The following is a 25,210-nucleotide window of genomic DNA, read 5'->3' as shown; positions in this document are numbered from 1 at the left end:
CAGATAAATTGACCTGGAACAGAAGAAGAGCACCTGAATGAGTGTATATGCAGATGAAGTGGATATAGATAAGATGAAATGAGGAGACAAAGTTGAAGGAATACATGCTTCATTTTTTTTTCTCCTCCTTTGACATGGTAGGGAAGCTCATCTGATGAGAGGGAGTACTTACAAGATGCCAAAGAATAGGCAGAATAACTTATTTTAAAATATTGTTCTTGTCAATAGCACAATAAGTACAATTGTGGATTTTAAAATTGATTTTTCTCTTTTCTGTGCCATCAGCCCAATTCAGTTCAACTCCGTAAGTAATTTTGAGCAACTAAGTACACTATGTTGTGCTGGAAATTATCAGGGACACAAAGAATCAGTGTGCTCTTTAGCCATTGGAAACTTCGTAGTTTCACAAACATAGCAATTTAAATATAAATTTATATGTATAAATACAATGCCATAGGAAAAGTACAGAATATGTTATGTCAGAGTCCTAATGGTTTAGCTTTCCCAAGTCCAAAGGCTATTTATATGTCTTTATATTATCCACTAGAGGCCCGATGCACAAAATTCATGCAAGAGTAGGCCCTCCTTCCCCTGGCTGCCGGCACCGGCTTCCCTCTGGCACTTGGGACCCAGGCTTCCCTCTTAGCCCCGGCTTTGTCTGGTCTAATTAGCATATTGTGCTTTTATTGTTATAGATTATCTGAGCTGCATTTAATGCAAATGAACACTCGTTGCCCCTTGAGCCTATCTGTTCATTTAACTTCTGGGATATTTCATTTTCCCAGTTTTTCTACAAACTAACTGGATGTTCCTCCTCTGTTTCTTTTGCTCACTCTTTCTCATCATCCAACCCTCTAAATGTTGGAATGTCTTGCACTCAGTCTTCTGATTTCTACCTTTCCAATCCCAGCTCTTGTCTTCTGTTTATTCCTACGTGATCTTACTTTGTTCCATGAGTTTAAATACTATCTATATTCCAATTATATCTCAACACCAAATCTTTTTCTTAGCACTGGACCTATAAGGCAATTGCCTACTCATGGTCTCCAATGGAATCTCCCACAGAGATAACAAAATGAGGATATTTAAGACTAAGCTCTTAACTACTCCCCATTTGTTCCTGACCCAACCTGCTTCTTCCCTATTTCCATCCTTCTCATTTAATGGTACCAACATACATCTATCTTTTAAGGACAGTAAACTAAGAAGTACCCTCAATTCCACTATTTCTTCACACTCCTTACCTCAAACCATATCCAACTCATCAGTTATAAGCAGAGCCTGCAAAATATTGACCATTATTTTATTTAATGGCTCTTGAAAAGTTATATCTTTTTATTTTCCTTGACAAATAGCTCTTTTATTTTTTTCTTAATTTTTTTTTTTTTGGTATTATGGCTTTTCCTCAAAAAATGTGCTAAATGAGTACAATAAGTGACATTTTGATGACATCATAATTTTAGATAAAGCTACACTTACAGTTTACTTTCTAGTGTCAAGTTAGAGAAAAATCATAAAAATATATGAATTAATGTTGATTTTCACGTTTTGAATGAACTCAAGAAGATTGAGAAGGTAGCAGCTTTCAGAACCTTTCAGTAAGGGTTTTTTTTTTGGCCCTAAAAGTGTTTCTCTGTGTTGTAATTTATTAAGTATGCTCTGAGAATAAGAAAACTCTAGTCTCACAATCATTGAAAATTTTGGTGAAGAAAATGATTCAGGAAAAAAGGGAAATTTGATAAATTTTTAAATATTATATTTTATGTACATTTTTTCAAATTGTTGATTTTTACATAAGCCCATTTTTATCTATTCATGTTTGTATGTTTATAAGTGCTAATTGTATATATTCAGCTCTTATTTAACAGATTTCTCTAAATATCCTAATTAAATCACTTCTCATCACTTCTACCCCTGTTACTGTATAATTATCCTGATTTGTTTCCCTGCTTCTACTTTTCATATAACATTCATTCCTCAAGGAGTAACCAGAGTGGCCTTCTCAATACTTAAATTATACAACACTTCTACTAAACCATTTCAAACAGCTTTCCATTGTACATCAAATTCATTCAATCTTCTTTTATTATTTGCAAAGCCCTCTCTATCTCATTACTCTGTTTTTCTTTTCTTAAATAGTCTTTTGGATATGGGGAATTATATTTATTTTGTTACATTGCTTATTGGCTGTCTTTACATAGACTGGGTGGTCTGTGAGAGTATTTATCTAGTCTGTCATTTTACAACTGAATACCTAGAACCTAGAACAATGTTAGGCATCAAATATAATAAAGAGGTAATATGGAAATTGACCATCACTCCAAAACACAAGATGGCCACCCCCATGTGGTCAAAGTTGGCCTCCCCCATGTGGCCACAAGATGGTCAGCAGGGGAGGGCAGTTGGGGGGGAGACCAGGCCTGCGGGGGGGGGGGGCGGGCAGCTAGGGCTGACCAGGTTAGCAGGGGAGGGCAGTTAGGGGGGACTGGGTTGGCAGGGGAGGGCAGTTGGGAATGACCAGGCCTGCAGGGAAGGGCAGTTGGGGGGGACCAGGCCTGCAGGGGAGGGCAGTAGGGGAGGGCAGTTGGGGGCGATTGGGCTGGCAGGGGAGCAGTTAGGCATCGATAAGGCTAGCAGGGGAGTGGTTAGGGGATGATCAGGTTGGCAGGCAGAAGTGGTTAGGGACAATCAGGCAGGCAGGCAGGTGGGGGGTTGGGAACAAACAGTTCTGGATTGTGAGAGGGATGTCCGACTGCCCATTTAGACCTGATCCCTGTGGGCAGTTGGACATCCCTTGAAGGGTCCCAGATTGGAGAGGGTGCAGGCTGGGCTGAGGAACACCCTTCCCCCAGTGCACGAATTTCGTCCACCAGGCCTCTAGTACATATAATAAACATACAATGAATATTTGATTAGTGATGTATGTAATAAACAATACAAAGTTGACTGTAGCTATAGAATCAGGGATAATTTTATGGACGTTTGTGATTTCTCCTGGGTATGAAAAACAGGGTAAATTTAGGGGAAGAGAAGTTAGAAACATATTTCTAATAAATGACACTTTAAGCCAGGGGTGGGCAAACTTTTTGACTAGAGGGCCACAATGGGTTCTTAAACTGGACCGGAGGGCCGGAACAAAAGCATGGATGGAGTGTTTGTGTGAACTAATATAAATTCAAAGTAAACATCATTACATAAAAGGGTATGGTCTTTTTTTTATTTAGTTTTATTCATTTTAAACGGGCCGGATCCGGACCGCGGGCCGTAGTTTGCCCACGGATGCTTTAAGCAGTGGTTCTAAAACTTCTGGCTCTTTAAATACAGTTCCTCATGTTGTGACCCAACCATAAAATTATTTTTGTTGCTACTTCATAACTGTAATGTTGCTACTATTATGAATCGTAATGTAAATATCCGATATGCAGGATGGTCTTAGGCGACCCCTGTGAAAGGGTCGTTTGACAGCCAATGGGGTCGCGACCCACAGGTTGAGAACCGCTGCTTTAAGGGTACATTTTGAGTAACCTGGCAGTGGTGAAAGTTAGATTAGAACCCTGGATCCATTATATACTGTGGTGCCTTTCTGAAACCAAGGACAAGTACCACATCATTCATACCAACCACCTCTAACTACTGCAATTTTAAGCTATTTTGCTAAAACCATGGCATTACAATGTAATCATTTTATGTTTATTTTTGATTCATTTTCTAAAACCTTAGAGAAATTTTTGTTCTGGTCTCTACAGATTTAATGCCAAGCTGAGAGTCAAAATGAGATAGGTTTTTAGAAGTGTTAGGAAAGGTAGATTGCTCAGGAAACTAGGTGCTGAGTCAAGGGAAATTTTCTTTCTGTTAATTTCTTTTTCTGCTTTAGTTAGTTTCATATTAGAATTTTAAGGGCTAGAAACTGAACAGTAAAGTCCATATTCATTTTTATGATAAGTGTACTGGGAACTGAAGTAACCTGAGTCTCCATAAAATATCATCTACTTGAATCTTGATGGTTTTCTTAAAGGAAGTGGAGTTTAGGAGTGAACATGAGTGTTGAATATGCCAGTAGTGTCTCCAACACTGTGGTAGGTACTATGGTGTTATAAAAAATAGACAAGATTCCCTTATTTGCAAGATACTTACGATGGTATGAGACATTCATCAATATAAATTTTTAGAGTGGGATTATTAATAATACTAATCATAGCTATGATTGTGTGTAATGCATATTATGTATCAGGTGTTTTGCATATGTAATATTGTTTGATATTTACAAAAACCATGTGAGGGAGCCATGGCTGGTGTGGCTCAGTTAATTGGTTGTTGTCCTGTGCACTGAAGGGCTGCTGGTTGGATTCCTGGTCAGGACACATGCTTGGGTTGTGGGCTTGATCCCTGGTAGGGGGCATGCAGGAGGCAGCTGATTGATGTTTCACTCTCACATCAATATTTCTTTCTCTCTCTCTCTCCATCCCTCTACCTTTCTCTAAAATAAATAAGTAAATATATATATATATATATATATATATATATATATACACACACACACACACACACACACACACATATATATATGTACATATATACATATATATACATATTTAAAACCATGGAAGGGAGTTAGTATCTATTTTGAAGATAAGGAAGATAAGATTAAATGGTTAAGTATCCAAATTTATGTATTACTTAGCTGAGTGTATCATGATTTACAGGAATATCTGGATAATGCAAAAAGCATGTTATTTTCACAATGCTACGCTACACATTCTAAGCCTGTTAAGTGGCACCAGTTAAGCAGTGCTGGACTTCATTTTATGTTTCTTAGCATCCAAAAGGGTCTAAAACAGTGGTTCTCAACCTTCCTAATGCCGCAACCCTTTAATAAAGTTCCTCATGTTGTGGTGACCCCCAATTTCATTGTTACAAATTGAACATAATTAAAGCATAGTGATTAATCACAAAAACAATATGTAATTATATATGTGTTTTCCGATGGTCTTAGGCAACCCCTGTGAAAGGGTCATTCGACCCCCCAACCCACAGATTGAGAACCACTGGTCTAAAAGGATTCTGCTTTGTTGAATGTCTAGCAATGCCATCTGTGGAAAATGGGTTGCTGGTTCATATTAATTACCTCATATACAGGTGATACAAAATGTATGAGGAAGGAAACATTTTTGCCTTAGTTTCTGTCATACCGCCGGTACCTTATCTATTTTTCTTTATCTCTTCTGGACAACCCCATGTCTTCCCAAAGTCCTTTAACGTTCAAAATGTCCTTCTTAAGCCATGCTGAACATTATGATGTGGCGACTAGCAACAAATGGTAACTCAGCACTTGAAATGTGTCCAGTCTAAATTGAGTTGTAAAGTGAACTCCCACTTTTGAAGATTATTACAAATAAAGAGAATGTAAATGATCTCATTAATATTTTGATATTGATCATTTGCTGAAATTATAATTTTTTATATACTAGGTTAAAGTATATTATTAAAATTAATTTTATGAATTTTATTTTACTTATCTAATGTGGCTACCACAAACTTAAATTACATATGTGACTCACATCATCTTTCTAGTGAATGGCACAGCTCTAGACCGTCTTCTCTTTTACCCAGGCACCTTTGACATTCTTTCCCATTTTTATGCTTTAAATGTAATCTCACAAATTTGATTCTTAAATTTCTATCTTTGGTGTTGGCTTCTCGTCCAATATTTTTCCTCATTTTAGTTTGTTACTTGATATATCTATACCTTGACTTCTCGAGTCATCTAAACAAGTAATTTTGGAATCTCTATGGTTTCACTTATTCCATACATCCAGTCAATCGCCATGTTTTAGGGGAAGCCAGTTCCTCCTCTCTGTTTTTACTTATTGTCATAGCTATTTATTTGGTTATCCATTAAGTCTTTTCTAGACTCTGGCAGAGGGGCCTTACTTGCTTCCATACACCTCTTTCTCATTATTTTTATTTTGGCTATTTCAGATTTATTTGTCTTCAGGTTGATTAATAGAAGAATGTCCATTCTCTATTTTTATTCTATTTTGAATTTTTAAAGTGAGTTCGCATACTTATTTTACTTGATTATTCCAGCAAGCTAGTGAAATAAACAGGAGCTTTTAATAGATTTAAAGAAGGTAATAACTCATGGAGAAATTGAATTGTTTGAGAACATGATGAGAACATATTTCTCCCAAACTTTAGTCCAGAACTTCTATTATTCCTTATAGAGACAGTAAAGATATTAAGAGCTCAGGCTGGGAAGTCAGAAAAAGCAAAGTTCAATCCTGGGCTCCACCACTTGCTAGATATTACATACGTTATGTTGTGCAGTGTACTTCATCTCTCTGACCTTGAGTTTCCTCACCAATAAAATGGGGGAGTTTCATCACAAGATAAAAAGAAAAGTAATGTATGTAAAATGTTTTGTCTAGTTTGTGGCAAATAATAATTGTTTTTAAAAAAAGGTTAAATGTAATGCAAATAGTAGCCATAGTAATTGGTTTATTAGGTTCAATCCATTGATGACCATTTCCCCCCTCGTTATGAAATAAAACTTATGCCAAGATATTTTTGGTTTATTTCAATTGTAAGTATTATGATATGATTATAGTGCTCATCAAAAGCATTTCTTGCTATTGCTTTCATTTCCCCAATACAGCTGTGTGGGGGAGGATAGTAGAGCTGTGTGTGGGAGAAGGAAGAAGGCTCACTCTTTTCTTGTTTGTTTACCAGTTTTGGGTTGATATGGAAACTTTCCTTTGAGCAGCTCAAGATGTGTCCTCACCAAAAATGCCCTTTATTTTTGAAGAATTAATAGCCATCACACAGTGCAATTCAAAAAGCGGTAGGCAGCCATTGACTCTTGGACACGCAATTAAAGTACAGGAAAACTACAGAGACAAGGAGAAAGAGAGAAGGCAAAATGTTCTTCACCCACTTTTACTTTGTATCTAAATTTGCCTGGGGCAGTAAGATGATAACATAGAAGGTTCCTGAGGTAGATATGCTAGGATTCTAGCAAAATGATTCTAGAAGGAAAACTAAGAAAGGAAATTGAGAGGTCTAGGATCATTTTTATTTTTCTCCCTGGGAAAACCTGCTCAGGATTCCATTTATGTAGGTTAAGTGAGTAGAACAATCTCAGTCCTAATTCTGAAAACTATTAGGACATCCACTTAATGCAAGTAAGGTGTGGCGGTGGGAAGTAACTGACCAGATGCTCAGAAGATAAGTGGCTATGGTGCTGCCGTTGGAGAACCAGCTTTATCCTACAGGTCAAGCACTTTGGGTTATAGTTTGGCTTTAAGAAAGTGAGCTGTGGTTTCAGAGTGGGAAGTTGATGTGAAAGGAAAACTAGAGACTAGTCAGTGTGGGGTAGAGCATGACTTGAGGGATGGGGAAGGTGAGATGCAGTGGTTATTCTCTGACCTGAATGCATTGTGTCTCAAGGTCATTTGGCAGCTTTTAATGTAGGGAAGTAGGAAAGAAACATAGGAGTCCAGTGACATTTGGGGCTAGAAACCACAACCAGTCTGAAATAGTGGCAAACCTGAACTGGTTGGAAATGCTCACAGTCTTGGGGGAATTGGAGGCAGGGGATTTCAGATAGGCACCAAGTACCTGTAATGCTCTAGACACAACACAGAGCAACAACACTGATAAATGTAGCATCTGACTTTAAGGGTCCCACACTAAATTTGAGCAGAAGAGATACTCAACTCAAATAGAGAACAGAAAAAAACTAGAAGCCAGGATATAATTATCTGCCAAAATATAAAAGGAAGAGTAATGGAGGTCAGAGCAGAAAGGAGGAAAAGGGGAACTTAGTTAGCAATAACAAAGAGCACAGTACAATCTCCTACTCTTGGTAATTTGAGGTCATGTTGAAAACATTATAAGAATATATGAAATAATGTTAATCTTCAATAACCTATTCTAAATCAGTGGAACAAACACAGTCTCTTCTTGGTTCTGTTCTACATTTCTAATTATACCAGCATGGATTAAAAAAAAAAATATATATATATCTATATCTCCTATATTAATAAAAGACAAACATGCAAAATGACCATACTTTTGCTACACCTTAAGCCACGCCCACCAGCCAATCAGAGCGACTATATGCAAATTAACCCAACCAAGATGGCGGCCGGCAGCCACGGAGCTGAAGCGAGCAGGAGGCTTGCTTGCTCCAGTGATGGAGGAAGCCAACTTCCCACCTGCTGGGGCCAGCTCTGAGCTCCACTGAAAGCAACAAAGTTTCAATTATAGAAGGTAAATAAATCCCAGAAAAAAAGAAAAAAAGGAGAGGTTGGGAGCTTACGTCACCAGGGTGCTTGGCCAGCCTGAAAACGGCCATCAGCCCCTCATCCAGGCTGGCCAAACCTCCATGGGGTGAGGGTCCCCACTGAGGTGGACATCCTCCGAGAGGTTCCACACTGCAAGAGGGCATAGGCCGGGCTGAGGGACCCCTGAGTGCACAAATTTTTGTGCACCGGGCCTCTAATATGTATGTGTGTGTATGTATGTGTGTGTGTGTATATATATTGATTTAATGTGCAGTAGAATCTCTGCTCAACCCACACATCAGAGGAGCAATGTTCCCAGAGGTGACTGATACCAAGAATCACAGTCACAAATGCCCCCAGCCAGTCAAGATATCTATGCAAATCAGGTGCGAAGGGAGAGAACTTCTGGACCAGACAGAACTTGGCCATTTAGAGGATGTAGTAGGTGCCCACCTCCAGCTGACAGTTACCATGCATATCTTGATAAGTTTTTCATACTTGCGACTTCTCAAGAGAAGACACACAGATAGATACTTTTTTAAAAATTAAAAAGCCTCATTTTCAATAGGAACTCATTCAAAACATTTGAAATCATTGTTCAGGCCCAACAACATATGTCTGTTGGTGGTGTTTGTTTGGCAGTATGCTGGTTTTCCACCTCTTTTTGAATTTATGGTTGCTCCTAAGCAAGCAGGAGCAGGGTGCAATGATTACTGTATACACAATACATTCTAATCAAGGGTTAGTGACTGACTAGCACATTAGATTATACAATGAAAATGTATCTATTTAAAGATAGTTGTGTGGGTTTTTTTTTTTAATTTAGGTCCGTGTTTTGTTTGTCTAACTTTCATGACTGTGTTCATTTTTCTGATTTGAAAGAACAAAATTTCTTTTGATTCCAATTCTCCTCAAAGTATTTTTCAACCATGAAAGGATATCTCCAAAAGGTTAATTTTCTAAATCATAGAAAATATAGTAATCTTTAGTTTGCCTGCTATTTTCAAAGGCACTTGATACAAGTTATATACCAGAGCATCCACACTTGTATGGATGCATTGTTGTAGGGAAGCTAAAAGGGAGTTCCATATACTTTGGGTAGCAGTAATAATAGAAAGGACAATTTAAACACACATGTATGCATACACAGACAGATGTGAAATTCACAGCCCACAAGATGGGAAATGTAGCTGGGTGTGGCTGTATAACCCATTTCATCATACATGTTATCTATTAATAGATCAGAATCTCTAAGCCTCAGAAGTGGAATGACAAGGTTATAAGTGAATTAAAGGAGGAGAGTGAGAAAAAAGAATTACTGTTCAACAATGTTTAAATTAAATATATAACCCTGGTAGCCATTTAAAAAATATAAATGTTTATGCATTCCCTTTTGAGTTGAATATGCACAAGCCAAAGTCATATATTTTGCTTTGTGAGAAACCTAAAATAATATTTTGACTACACCACTACAAATTATAGTAACACTCAATTAACTGGAACCTAGGTAGGCATCTAACCCTCTTTTCTACATCTCAGCTCCTGGGGAGAGGACTCCCCCAGCTCTCCTTTGAAAAAAGAGAAGTAAAACACCACTTTTATTTTAATTATTTTTAAAATATGTTTTTATTTATTTCATTATTAATTTTAATGTATCTTTATTGTAAAAGTAATACAGATGTCCCCTTCCCTCCCCCCTATTGATCCCCTCCTCCCCTCCTCTATTGGCTGTGTCCATGGAAAACACTACCTCTTTAAATGGGGAATCTAGTCCTCAAACAACTCAAGGATTGAGGTTCCTGATAATGCAGCTGAAGTGCTTCAAGAGACTATAAAAAGAGCCTTTAGTTAATCAAACTAGAAAGGAAAAGTTATCTTTTAAGATATACAACATATGTAGCATATCGAAAGATCTTCAAAGAAGGATTGATAAACGCAGTCAAAAACATTCAATTTAAATAACATGAATTGGTAAATAATTTTTCCCATTTTGATATTCTTGGCTTCATAAAAGGAAGCCTTACTAGCCCCAAACTTCAGATTAAATTTGGGTGAACACAACAATATTTTGTGGAATCTGTTCTTACACCAAAGATCCTTTGATGTTCAACAAAGAAGATAACTGTTTGCAAGTATTTAAATTGAAGTTGTTTTACTCATGCAGAGTTCATGATATAAACATTAAACAGTAACAAAAAACACCTGTGCTGAAAGTTATACAATAGACCCTGATTGCTTGTCTTATGATCCTTTGGGGTTTTTCTTGTATGTGAGAGAATTTATTTTATAGCAATAACTAACCCTGGATGTGTGTTCTGGATTGCTAAACATCATATTTAAATTAATCTCAAATAGATATTCCCAGTATTACTTTCGTGTACCTCTGTATCTATGTATCCATATTTAAACCCACCTACTCAGCTACCTACCCTCTTCTCACTATTCCCAACTGTGATCCATACCACTCCCCCCAACCACCAGCATATTCCCAAGTGAAATGTATTCTCAGAAAAGTTAATTTGAGCAACAATATAAAAAAAAATATGAATCTAGTAACAATGGGCTCTAAAAACAAAGAGACAGTATAGTAATTGGTAACAATTTTAGAACAATGCAGATATAAAATTTAAAAATCCTATCTAATAAAGAGGGAATATGCTAATTGACCCTCACCCTGTCACAAAGATGGTGGTGCCCACAGCCAATAAGGAGGGAATATGCTAATTGTCCCACCCTCAAAAGATGGCAGTGCCCACAGCCAATGAGGGAATATGCTAATTGACTGCCATGCCCTCAAAGATCGTGGCACTCACAGCCACAAGATGGAGGTGCCAGTCCCCTCAGCCCCGCTGGGGTAGCAGGTGCGCGGCAAGCCTCGGATGGCGGCTGCCCAGCTGCCCAGGGCTGGCCTGAGGCGCAGGTAAGCCTTGGATGGTGGCTGCCCAGCTGCCCAGGGCCGCCCAAGGCTGAGGTAACCAGGGTCGGCCAAGGCTTGCACTGCCGGCAGTGGCAGCAGCAGAGGTATGATGGGGCGTTGTCTTCCCCTGATTGCTGGGTTGCCTCCTGCCCCTGAAGGTTCCTGAACTGTGAGAGGGGGCAGGCCAGGCTGAGGGACCTCCCCTCCAGTGCATGAATTTTCATGCACCGGGACTCTAGTAACTTTATATAATTCTATATACATGTTTCTCAAGAAAGACCAGTATGCATCTGAGTCACCAGGGGTGATGGCCATGCCTGTAGTTTCTCAGGCCCCTCTTCAGTCTTGCTGAGTGGACATGTACTTGGAAGGTACAGTGGAACCTGCCTGTTTATGAAGCTCCTCACACTGACCCTTGCAGATCACTGCTCTACAGGTTTCTTTTTCCTCACTACTAGAGCCATTTGCTCACTTTCAGTGGAAGATGAGTTATTTCTGACCTGAATCCCCAGAATAAATCTCAGCTTATTGCAAATAATTTTGAACTAATTCCAATGGGATGAAGTTCTGTGAGTTTGATAATAAATTATAAAAAGTGATCATGGCTTTTGGTCTGCACTTGTGATACAAATATCAAGTGTGTTCCCCTTTAATTACAAATCCCAGTACCTCAGCAAGTCATGCCTTCATCCTCAGGCATTTGCTTTGTCCCTATCTATAACTTTCTCTACTGGCAACTGAGTCATTCATTGCCCCATTCCCTTGCTCGGATTGAAGCCCTACCTCTCTAGGCCAATCTCCCATGTGAGTAATTGAACTTCCTCTGAATACTCCCGGGCATTCAGAACTGACACCTAGTAACATACCACCTAGTGGATAACAATCTGTAGATGGGGACTTCTGAGTAATGCTCCTCACAGATTACACAAACACAGACATTTACACACACACACACACACACACACACACACACAACTATTTAAAATGTATTTTCTTGCATACATAATTGAGTGGGAGAGAAACTGATTTTTAAATGCACTAAAGGAGACGTTGTGAAATATTTTAACATTTTAATGGTATTGCCATTGTCACAAAAATGGACTATGATATTACTGTCCCAATTTAAGACATGCCCTTTTGGCACTGAAATCCAATCCAGTAAATTCAGAGTTTGAAACCATGAGCATTAGGGAAAGACTAATTGGATACAATAACAAACTTGCTAAATAAAACAAATGTCAGCCATATTTGACTGCTGTCAGTTACTGACTTCTGTTCATTAATGTTGAGCACTAATTATGCAATATGCAGCTTCTCCATATTTTAACATGGACAGGCCACAATAGAGATAGAGAAAGCCTGGTGTACCGCAATTGATGGGTGATTAGATATTTTTAAAAATATGTTTTTCTTAATTTTAGAGAGGAAGGGAGAGGGAAAGAGAGAAACATCAAGAGATTGTCTTCTGCTCCATCCCCGATGGGAGATTGAACCTGCAACCGGAGTTTGTGCCCTGACTGGGAATCAAACTGGCAACCTTTTGGTGTATAGGACAGTGCTCAGCCAACTGAGCCACACTGGCCAGGGCAATGCCTGATTAGATTTAATCTGCTTGATGAAGGGCTTTGTAGCATCCTTTGGGAAATAAATACTATACAACATGAAATCCCAGGAAACAAGCAGTTGTAGGTTGAAATGTGTTTTTCGCACTTGATACTCTTTTCCCGAAGATCAGTGAATTAGTCCATCCGAGCGAGTGTGAGACTGCTTGTGTTGCCTGTTTCTAATGTGGTGGCTGCTGAGCAGCTTGTTCTGTCACCCAGTTTTCTCCATCAGTGACATTTCCTCACGCAGTGCCCTCAGATAGTCACCCTGCTTTCCCTTAATTGATACTTGTACGCAAGAGGCGGAAAATGGCTCAGCATTTCTTGCTAGATTAGGTCAAAACTGACAGAGGAAACAGAGAAGATTGCATTACTTATGCCCCTTATGGTTCTCCTGGGTATCCAAGGAGATTGGCATTTCATAAAATTTCTTATGCTGCCTAAACATAATTACAATGGCACAGACATTGTGTTCCTATTTGCTTTTTAATCTTTACTTCCTAGCTGATGATCAGAGGGAAATTCAGAAGCAGTTCCACTTATCTAAATTTTATTTTTTCTCCTATGCCCTTAATAAATACAATCGCACCCTTGGACCTCTCTTCTTTAAATTCTTCATTTGTCATTCCCGTGAAGTCTTTACCTTTCTCTTTATTTGCTTGGTAACCAGAAGCATTAAACATGTACCTGGAAGTTCAAAGTAAAGTTCCTAAAGTTCTAGAGAATCCCCCCCACCCCGCCAGATACCTATGTGTCCTTATCATAATATTGGTGATTACAAATAGATGCTGTGAATTTGATTCTGATTTAAAGTTAACTAAAAAGCATCCATGACAATGCCATTGCTTACTGTGTACTGTTAAGTGTCTAGGGATCCATTCTTTTTTTTATTAAGAGAGAAGGGAAGAGAGAGAGAGAGAGGGAGAGGGGAGAGGGGAGAGGGGAGAAGAGAGAGGGGAGAGGGGAGAGGGGAGAGGGGAAAGGGGAGAGGGGAGAAGGGAGAGATAACATCGATTGGTTGCCTCTCATATGCACCCTGTCCAGGCATTGGGCCAGCAACCTGGGTATGTGCCCTGACAGGGAATCAGACCCACAACCCTTCAGTGCATGGGATGATGCTCCAACCAACTGAGCCAGATCAGCCAGGGCTGGGATCCATTCTTTTGGGTCTCTTTTGAGATGGGATTATGCCTTAAATAAAGTCATCAATGTTCCTCAGGGTCTATAAGACAAATCTAAAATCTTCAGTAGGAATTGCAAGGTTCTCCAGTACAGCCCTAATTAACTCTTTCTTCCTAACTTTCCCACCTCACCACACACCCTAACATTTGTTATGGATGTTCACCCCTATTTTCCTTAAATATTGTGATATTAGCCTGCACTGCTCTTCATATCCCTTCTCTGCTTTGGAGTCCTATCTATCATATAATATCAAAGTCAAATGCCACCTTCCTCTTGAAGTTGTCCTAAATCCCACTCTCCATTGCACTCTCGTCAGACTCCACTGTAGACAAGCATGCTCATGTCTAACTCAACCTCCGGTTTTTAATAATTTTTGAAGAAACTGTGAGACCTAGCAAGTCTATTAATCAGGGTTGAGGCTCAATGAAAATTTCAAATGTAAAATCAGTTGCTTTGCTCTCAAGAGGATGAATCTAAAAGGCTGAAGGAAATGGCAATGGGATGCCAAGATCTAAGAAAAGATCAAGGTTACCTACACAATTTTGTCCAGGATTTATTCTACTCGGAAATATATTTTACTTGTCCTTTTCACCACTTAGGATGCTCACATGCAATGACAATGACTGTGTTACAATTTATCCATGTGGTTGACTTACCAGACGTTGTCAGTAACTGTGGCATATCGCCCAGATTCCCTGATTTAAGTTAAATAAATGCAAAGCCTTATTATCACACTTCCTCTATATAACACCTGACCCATGAACGACAATGTTACCCAATGGGGTGGCTTTGGTCACATTCCTTTACTGTGATCTTCTTTTTTCATTATATTTGACATTTTTGAAATTGAGTTTTATTGCACTATCTGGAAGTGGTCTGGGGAAATTAGACTTAATAGAGATGTAGAGGCCATAGGGGGAAAAAAATAAGAAAAGGAAAGTGAACTGGAAGGAAACTGAAATTAAAATGTTATTTTGGTAAATGGCTGCTGTGGTGGAGACGACAAACAATTGCAATGCAAGTTAATTACTGACCTGTCAGGAAAGTGTAGCACGAAGGTTGTGCCACATATTACTGGAGCTACCAAGGCTGCAAGTCATTTCCATGCGGGAGCAAACAGACCGTGCTCTATCACAGATCAACAGAAGATCTTTCCAGGGATCGGAGTGCATTTCTCAGAGAAGTACTATTTGTCAGTGGAGCTGCCATGAGCTCTTAGCAGACCTAGAGGAACAGCGCTTCCCAGATATTCCAGGAAATAAAGGGGCTCATTTCACCACAGAGGGTTCCCCGTGTGCTCAAGCAGCAGGGATGGTAACTCTTGAAGGCAAGGGTGACCAGACAGCTCACTTGCCACAGTGTGAACACCTGGTTAACTCTCACTGAGTGGGAATTCCCTGGGATACATTCAGTGCTGCTTCTGAGATGGATTTCCTTACGAAATCCTCAGTGGTAATTCATGTCTGGCAAGGGAGCCCTGCTTTTTGGACAAAGAGTATGATGTCCCTAAAGAAATTTGAAACTCAAGGAAAACGTTCTCTATTGTCAGGATAATTAGCTGCTAAATTCTAAGCTCCTGATAAATGCCATTTTTTAAATGAGAAAGAAACAAGGGAGTTATTCTAAAATGGAAACATGGTATTCTTCGTATTTTCAAAACTTCACGTGAACCTCCAAGTATGTTTAATGTTAGCCTCAGAAGATTTGAAATGCATTGCTTTTTTTCCGCTTCTGATTATGAAATATCCATAGTTCATGTGGCCCTTCGAAACACTGGCCAATGTAACACATATTTTTCTTTCATTAAGAAATAAACTTGCTCAAAGACATTTTCCTATGGGTAATGCTTTTCTAGGCTATGTCCACTGGCATTAACTTGTTTCCATAGTTTTCTACTTATATATTCAACAAACATTTATTAAGTCTCAGTTGTTTTGTCAAGAAGCACAGGGACATTTATAAATGATTAAATAGTAAGATTTACCTAACATGGCTGTCCTATTACCATTTTAATTCCCTGATCTGTCGGATTTCCCTGGGAATTCTTGTAACCTTATTTTTTTTCTTACACAGTTTCTACTTGACTTGGAGGTCTTTGACTAAAACAAGAATGTTTGGGGATGTAGGCCCTAAGTTCTGTTCTGGGACTACTTTTGAACAGGCTGTTGCACCTTGGGAAAATGTCTTGGTATCTCTGAACTTCAGTTTTCTCTGCTCTGCATCCTGGAGATATATAGTACAGTGCAAATTCAATATCTCCTAGCTCACAATTTTCTTAATATACTTCCACTTTTAATGCTGCTGATGGGAAAGAGATGTCAAAAATTCAGTTTCTAACTCAAAAGGGCCAGCTGTTGCATCTTAGTGTAATTAACAGAGTGCAAAAAATAATTGACAGAGCATCCATGAAATTATGATTAGACAAAATATCACATTCATTCCTATTTGGGTATTTGCAGAGACAGTGGGAGAATCAGGCCTAGAACAGCCCAGAACTGAGTCTGTTGAGCAGAGCCAGAGTTTGTGTGGCTCTTACGAAGTGCATTGTCATCACTGCTTCCTGTTTTTAAAACAGTATGGAAAGTGGAACTAGTGCAATATCAGAAGCTATTCTTGCTCTTCTCTGGGTACATACAAAATCAGGAAGTCTGAAAATCGTGAAGCCAGTCTTAAGTGATTTACATTTTTATTTCTAACTCAGGGATATTTATTTGGAGAGTTTTAGAAAATCAATGGATATGTTAGACACATGCAAAATGAACGAATTCCTTCATATTTTCATTAGTCATTCACCAAGGCTCTGTTTGCCTCATGTATCAATGTTTTATCTAATAAAACTGATGATGATGATGGTCAGGAAGAACAAGGGAAATTCTGAATCAAATAACATATATATTACATGAAACTTAAAGTTAATATTACTTATAATTAACAAAATGTTTGATGTTACTAAGTTGCATAGAAATACACAGACAAATATTGTTAATAAAATCTATTCTACCAAGTCTAGGAAGTTGAAGGTCATTGAAGAATAAAAACCTGGGTGGAATAACAGAATCTGATTTCAAAACTTTGTGAATATGCCTGGAATAATAACACAGAAAGACTCACACATTGGAGCTCTTCATGGTCTTTCTGAGTACATCCTGAACTTGAAACATGCGTTTCTGGAAGCACATCCACTCCTCGATGCTGGCAGCTTAGTCAGGATGGACCCTGGGGTGGGAGGGCTTCTTTTGATTTGAGGTTGGGAAGGCATCATAATGGAATTTGTTTTTGAAACTTCTTTCATAAAGACTCAAAAATAAGACCACCAAGGCAGGGCCATCATATTGCACAACTCCAGGGGGCACCACTTAGTAGAATGCAGTGCTAATTAACATCCTATCTCAAGTCACAATGCAACCTCCCTCCTAAGTTTCCTTGAGGCCATATGTGAAGTTGGCTAATCAAAGCTCTTCACCTGCAAGGTATTTTCCCCACAGAACCAGAAGAGATTCCAGTTGAGATTCAGGGAAATGCGACCCCAGGAAGTGAAGGGGAAGTCTGACATTGTGTTGATTGGTTTCATCATTCCCCTCTAAGATGCATTTAAGTGATTCATAGAGCAAATGGGTATGTTTCAAGGACTTGTTAAGAAAGCATGGGTAATGGAATATCAGAAGTGTTGACTCTGTGGATGAGAGGAGGCCCGTGTAGTTGCTGCAGTAAGGACTTTGGCCTATAGAACATAAAAGGAATCATAGGTGCCTGGGAGAGGAAGGAAGGAGTGTTAGGAGGTGGGTAACGGGGATAGGAGAAATTGAAAGATGGCAAAAAGAAAGGACTGCAAGTGGGATCCAAATAGAACTTGCAAAATTTGAACTAGGAACAGCCTTAACCACTTAGAATGCGAAGCTCCTAATAGGGAAGACAATAAATCATCTCTTAACCCACAAGTACAGCAGTTATAAGTTCCACAGCCACTAGCACAGCTGTCATTTCAGTCCAACAGGTTTCCTTCCTCCTGTGTCCTCCCTCCTTCCTCCTGCCCCTACCACAGTCCTGGGGGTGGGGTGGGGGGACTGCTTCTGTCTGTCTTGTGCTCAGATCACCCAAACAAGGACTTTGTGCATTATGCCAAGGAAAGCCCTCTTCCCACATTCTCTCCCTCAGAGTGTAACAGTGGTCGGCAAACTGCGGCTCGCGAGCCACATGCGGATCTTTGGCCCTTGAGTGTGGCTCTTCCTAAGCCTTGGGAGTACCTAATTAAGTTAATAACAATGTACCTACCTATATAGTTTAAGTTTAAAAAATTTGTCTCTCAAAAGAAATTTCAATCGTTGTACTGTTGATATTTGGCTCTGTTGACTAATGAGTTTGCCGACCACTGGTCTATCTTACAGAACTGGTTGAGTTAGAAGGGATGGGGTTTTCAGTCAATCCTTCAGCCAGATGAGAGGCAAGCAAGATGATCAGAATCACACACTGAGGATAAATGCCTTTAAAAAAAATAAAATCCATCATTTGTCTTTTCCTTGAACTTTCTTGGCACTCCATTTTTTCTTCATAACACATTTCAATATCTACCTTATAATCTCACAGTTATTTGCATACCTTTGCATTACTGAGCCCCTTGCCTGAAATGCCCAACCTGCTCTGACTTAACTTGAGCACTGACTCATCTATTATGCAGACAGAAGCTTCTGTCTGTCCATTTCCTAGTTCCACCTGAGTTTGATGCCATTGCTCTTCTATCTACCTGGTCACAACTCTATTCTCATTTAATTACATATGATTGCTCTATCACCCTGACAAACTGTAAGACACTTCGTTAAAAAAAAGAGTATATCCAATCTCTACTATAGTGCTTGCCACTTAAGAGAATCTCAATAAATGTTTAGTGGATAATTTATATTCTGCTCGTAGGAATCTTTGACAAGAGACTTTGTGTTTTTTCTTTATTCTTCCCTGAGCAATGTAGTAATGTTCTGCAAAATTATTTACAAATATGAGAACAATTATAAAATAATATCAAGTTACTGCCATTGTAGAACAAAATACAGGAAAGCTGAATAGAGAACAAATGGAGTGCAGGGGGATGTCAACCAAATGTAAGGATGGGGTCAGAAGGAAAGGGAGTGATAGCTAGAGGAGAGAATGGGGTAAGAAAAATGCCACAAACATTGTAGTAGGGGAGGGATCAGCCAAACAGAAAGGCCTAAAGAAAGAAGATTTTTAAAATGTTTCCTGTAGTCTGTCCCCAAGAAAACATGGGGAAGCCAGATAAGAGGCTTTTTACGTAGTCCAGCCCTTTAACAGCAGCACATCACTAGGCAAATTAGGAGCTGGTTGTGAAATCAATACAAGAATGCAAATGTTGATTTGACAATGAAATTTTTGCAGACTTTGAGGAAGCAGCATGTCCTATAAATGGAACATGGCCGGGCTATGTAAATACAGTGGCTTCATGCTCTTGGTCAGAAGAAAGTGCCGTTGCCCTGAGTTGATTTCCTCACCAGTATTATAAACACACCGTCCGTGGAGTTTGAATCTAATGAGTAATATGGAAGCTCAAGACTTGAATGCACTCAGAGGAGAACCCATATTTTTCTAGAAAAATTTATATGTTTAATCATAGATTTCCCCCCACTCAAATCCTTGGGCATCAATTCACACCAAACCATTTACCTTGTTGCTTATCTGCCTAAAACTACTAAGCTCTGTAAATCTGTAGTAATACTTCTTGAGCTCCCAGACTTTAAGCACATCAGTTTCAGAAGTGAAAAGGACCCTACAGCCCAGCCTGTGCGTCTCAGTGGTTGAGCATTGACCCAGGAACCAGGAGGTCACATTTAAATTCCTGGACAGGGCATATGCCAAGGTTTGGGGCTCAATTCCCAGTAGGGGGCATACAGGAGGCAGCTAATCAATGATTCTCTCTCCTCATTGGTGTTTCTATCTCTCTCTTCCTTTCTGAAATCAGTAAAAATATATTTTTAAAAAAGAAATGGACCCAGCAGGTCACAGCAGTCCTCTTAGCTGCCCCTGCCCCCTCACTATCATTTTCTCCAATGATGAAACAGAGGTCCATTGACATGTACAAGATCGCAAAGGTGTCCATTAGAAACAGTGCTTCTAAAGTCATGAGGGCATTTTTTATGTAGCCAATCTACCATGAACCCAAGGTCTCCATTACAAAGGCAATTTCTAGATTTTCATGCCTTCATTCATTCTTATTTCAATTCACTAAAATATACACTGAAAAAAAATCATGCTTTTAGTATTAGCATTTTCATAAATGTCAAAAATTCATAGATTTGCTGCTAAGAAACACTAATGGGCTCAATAATAAATCACAGACAGAATAAAATAAAAAATATATTATGTACTGGGATATATGAGAAATAACTATTTATATCACATGCATTTGCTTTTTAAAAGAAAGGATACACACACACACACACACACACACACACACACACACATTAGAGGCCCAGTTCACAAAATTCGTGAATGGGTGGGGTATCCCTTGGCCCAGCCTGCACCCTCTCCAATCTGGGATCCCTCTTGCAATCCAGGACTGCTGGCTTCCAACCGCTTGCCTGCCTGATTGCCCCTAACCCCTTTTGCCTGCCAGCCTGATCACCCACTAACCACTCCTCTGCCAGCCCGATTGCCCCTAACTGCCCTCCCCTGACAGCCGGGTCGCTCCCAACTGCCCTCTCCTACTGGCCCAGTCACCCCTAACTGCCCTCCCTTGCCAGCCTGGTCACCCCAAACTGCCTTCCCTGCAGGCCTGGCCACCCCCAACTGCTCTCCCCTGCAGGCCTGGTCACTCCCAACTGCCCTCCCCTGCAGGCCTGGTCGTTCCCAACTGCCCTCCTCCCCTGCTGTCCTGGTTGCCCCTAACTGCCCTCCCCTGCTGGCCGTCTTGTGGCAGTCATCTTGTGTTCACAAGGGGGTGGCCATCTTTGACTACATGGGGGTAGCCATCTTGTGCAAGGGCGTGACAGTCAATTTGCATATTACCTCTTTATTATATAGGATACACACAGAGACACACACACACATACACACATATATATTAATCTATATCTTACTCTAGTTAGATATAGAGGTAAGATCCTTTATGCCTACATTAGTGGCCAGATTTGATATATCTTAAAACTCTTCTCATCAAAGTAATGATTATATTTCTACTAGAGGCCCGGTGCATGAAATTTGTGCAGGGGGGTGTGTCCCTCAGCCCAGACTGCACCCTCTCCAATCTGGGACATCCCTCTAATAATCAAGGACTGCTGGCTCCCAACCTCTCACCTACCTGCCTTCCTGATCACCCCCTAACCACTCCCCTGCCAGCCTGATCGATGACTAACTGCTCCCCTGTCAGCATGATTGTCCCTAACTTCCCTCCCCTGCCAGGCTGGTCACCTCCAACTGCCCTCCTCTGCTGGCATGGTCACCCCTAATTGCACTCCCCTGGAGGCCTGGTTTCCCCCAGCTACCCTCCCCTGCAGGCCTGATTTCCCCCCACCCCCAACTGCCCTCCCTTTCAGGCCATCTTATGTCCAAATGGGGGTGGCCATCTTGTGTGCTGGAGTGATGGTCAATTTGCATATTACTCTTTTATTAGATAGGATGAAATAGGGGGACAAAATACTCTTTTATTCAAATTATGTTTTAAATCTTATTAAAAGTGAAATTTTATTCTTAATTGAAAAAATTTTATAATACATAACTAATATAGAAACATAAAAATGAAAATATGAGCAACCATCTGTGAAGAAATTCTTAAAACAGCATTTCTACAAACAACTTTGTGAGGTATAACTGAAGTACAGTATAGTGCAAATACTGAAAGTGTACAATTTGATTACTTTTAAAATATGTAGACTACTACTGTTCAACCATCATCTAAATCATAGATAACAAACATATCTATTACTCCCAAAGATTCCTTGTATCCAGTATGATCCACTTCTCTCCCCATCCCAGCCCTAGATAATCACTGATCATCTTTCTGCCACTGTTTTCATTTTCTACAACATTATGTAAGTGAAATCATAAGCACCCAATAAGTACTTTTATTTTTTTTTTCCTGGCTTCTTTCAGTCAGCACATTGAATTTGTAATTTATCCATGTAGTTGTATGCATCAATTTAGAATTTGTCCATCTATTAATCTGTTGATAGTTATCTGGGTCTTTTTTTTTTGAGAATAAAATGCATACTCCTTTACTTCTTTCTGTACAGTGTCCTTGGAAAAATGACTAGTCTCTCTGACTCTTCGTATTCTCCTCTACAAACATGTGTTTAATGTCTGTCTCAAAGGTTTTACAAGGATTAAACCACCAAACACATTGCCCGACACTCAATTGCCTTACTGGTGTCAGTTATGAGGTGACACTTTCCTCCTATTGAAATGCTTTCATTCTTTTCTAGTTATTTTAGTGTCCTCTTAAACATTACCATAATTCAAGCCCCATTGTCTGCTCAGAAGACATAGGGCTACCAATATAGTTGCTTCTTAAAATTTCATCCTTCTTTTGGAATTTATTGGCTTCTATAACTGGTGACAAAGTGTTCTGTTGTTTACATGCTAGCTATGGAATGTCTACCTAGGCGGAATGTGGAGACAACAATCAGGCCAGGATCTGTTTCTAGAAGCTTAAAAGCTGTGTTTGCATTGTAAAAGTTCTATATTAAATGAGATGATATGTTAACTTGTGGTGCTTATGGAGAGGAGCAGTTGAAAATAATTATGGATTTGAGGAAGTAACTAAAGCCCTTCTAACCCACCCTTTGCTGCTACCAAAGTTCATTCAGTTCTCTTCGTTTTCTTTTTCCAAATTATTATTTCTTCACTGCTACTCCTTTAAATGTGCCCACATTCAATTTTCCTGCCTGGTCAAATTTTGTCTATGAAAATATAAATAAATACATACATAAATAAATAAATGGTGTTAATTTTCTCTTTCTTCACATTCTTTGTAAATATTATGTCCAACTAAGCTACTAAATCTAGTTCAGTTGGCAGATGGTGATGGACATATGAATTTTAATGCCCCTTGTGGATATTATACGTGTGTGTGGTTGGGTGGGGGGCTGGGGGACTGAGGATAAGTACCATGCTAATAAGATCAAGCCAATATATTTGATAGTCATTGGGACCAGGGTGGTTTGCTGTAGTGACAATTCTATTTACTTAAAGTTGACTTTATTGACATAGTTATTTGTTCACCAAAAAGCAGTGTTGGTGGTCATGTGTGGAAGTGGAGTGGGTAACAGATGAAAATGTGAATACAAAAATAATATAACCTAAAGATGACTAGATAACAACATCATGAAATATAAGGAAGATTGTTTTTTAATGGAATTTGTTTTTTAATGGAATTAGAAATTGCACAGAGTATGGGCATGTTGCCTATGAACTTTGAAGTCCTCTGGCATGTGCAGAATTGTCCAGTAATTTAATTGACTAAACAGTTACAAAGAAATGAACTTTTTATTTTTATTTACTACTCAGAAAAGTAAAGACTTTATATTTCATTTTTGTACCTTATTGGCTAATAGGGATGTGCACTCCACCAAGAGTTTTTAGAGAATAATATAATGTTTTTATATTTTCTCAGGGATAACACTGTAATATGCAGAAATCTACAAATTCAGATACTTCCGTAGAAACACTGAATTCCACCCGCCAAGGCACTGGAGCTGTGCAGATGAGAATCAAAAATGCCAACAGTCACCATGATAGACTGAGCCAAAGTAAATCCATGATCCTCACCGATGGTGGGAAGGTCACTGAACCTGTAAGTCAATATCCTTAACAACCAAGTTCCCTAACACAGAATTTTGTGTAAAAAACAACAACATGAATTAGCCTTGTTTTATTTGTTTTCCTAATGTGCATGAGAAAACTGATTTTATAATGTATTTTATCTTGCCTACTTATAGTCATACTAATGTCCCCAGTTGCAAGAGAAGGGATGAGCTTAATCCAGAGTGATAAAGTGGATTTGGAGCTAGCTAGACTGAAGAGCACCTTTGCCTCATTTTAAGGGTCTCCACTATCATGCTTCAGTGTCATAAAAATAATGAGGTTATGCTAGCATGTGGTGTTTGTACTTCCAAATACAGTACATCACTTTGAAAAGCCAGAGGCTAAAATTAGCTAAGAATAAACCGAGACGAGAAAAAAGTCTTTGGGGAAAAAAACCCCACAAAAACGTGACAATTTCTTTCTTAAAATTATCTCAGCAATATATGATATTGGAAATTAGGACTGATTTGGAATGAGCTGAAACGATTGAAATGGTATGGCAATTTAAGGTTTGGAGAGGAAGCCATTTTGTTTCGATAATGTGTCATTAGGAAGATTTGAAATAAAATAGTTAGAGATGAACTCTACTGCCAATTGTGTCCCTGCCCCTGCACGCATCCTGAGCCACTAAACACACTGATTGCGATGAGTCTCCTCTGGTTAATTTTCTTCCATAATGGTGGTAACTTGCAGCTGAGGCCATAGGATGTTACAAAATTATTGATGCAATGTTAGCCACTCTTTTGGACCCCGGATCTATGTTGTTTCTCACAGTGAGAGCAAAAGCGAGAAATAGTTTAGCTGGGGACAGGCTGTGTTTTCCAGTCACCCAGCAGAAACATGTGAGCTATTAATTGTGTGTTCCGTTAATATCACAGGGACCTATGAAATATTCAGCTCCCTAACTGAGTTATTAAATGAGATAAACTTGCTGAGTAGCATGTTACCAATTACATGTATTCCCTGTTTTTCACTCAAATTTCAAGTGCCAAATTAACCCACAATCATCTCAGGCACCTGAGAAATATAGGATTTGAATCATTCCTTCTTCAGGTATTAAGGCAAATTTAGCATAAGGAAGCCAGTGATTATATTTTGGGAGCGAGAAATACACCCTTAGATAAGGTATCCAGAGATGCATTTTTCTTTATTTATTTCTCATTTAAAAGTATTGTCTGCAGGGAGGCACAACACTGCCAGCCCGACTCTGCTTTTGAACCAGCTAAAATGTTCCTCAACTATGAACTTGAGGCAGTGGTTAGAGTAAATTATTGGAATCTCTATAATGTATTATCAGTAAGAACTGTACCTTTGAAGAAGTTTAAAAGTTAAGTATATTTAATGATGCCTAACATATTTTATTGGCTGTGTTTAACAAAAGGCACTATGCCGCAGTTGTTTTTGACAAGCATGAAAAC

At 39.2% G+C, this 25,210-nt stretch overlaps 1 protein-coding gene across 1 annotated transcript in view; it reads left to right on the top strand.

Annotated features, from left to right (window-relative positions):
• ARHGAP15 (Rho GTPase activating protein 15) overlaps nucleotides 1-25,210 on the top strand; it is a 676,830-nt gene that overhangs the window by 5,922 nt on the left and 645,698 nt on the right. Inside the window, exon 2 of the mRNA XM_081095909.1 lies at nucleotides 23,602-23,781. Coding sequence (XP_080952035.1) covers nucleotides 23,617-23,781 — 165 coding nt within the window. The 5' untranslated portion in view covers nucleotides 23,602-23,616. The remainder of the gene's footprint in view (nucleotides 1-23,601; nucleotides 23,782-25,210) is intronic.

This window comes from Myotis nattereri, assembly GCF_964212035.1.
Source record: "Myotis nattereri genome assembly, chromosome: 7".
Classification (NCBI taxonomy): Eukaryota; Metazoa; Chordata; class Mammalia; order Chiroptera; family Vespertilionidae; genus Myotis; species Myotis nattereri.
This window is presented reverse-complemented; position numbering and strand designations above follow the sequence as displayed.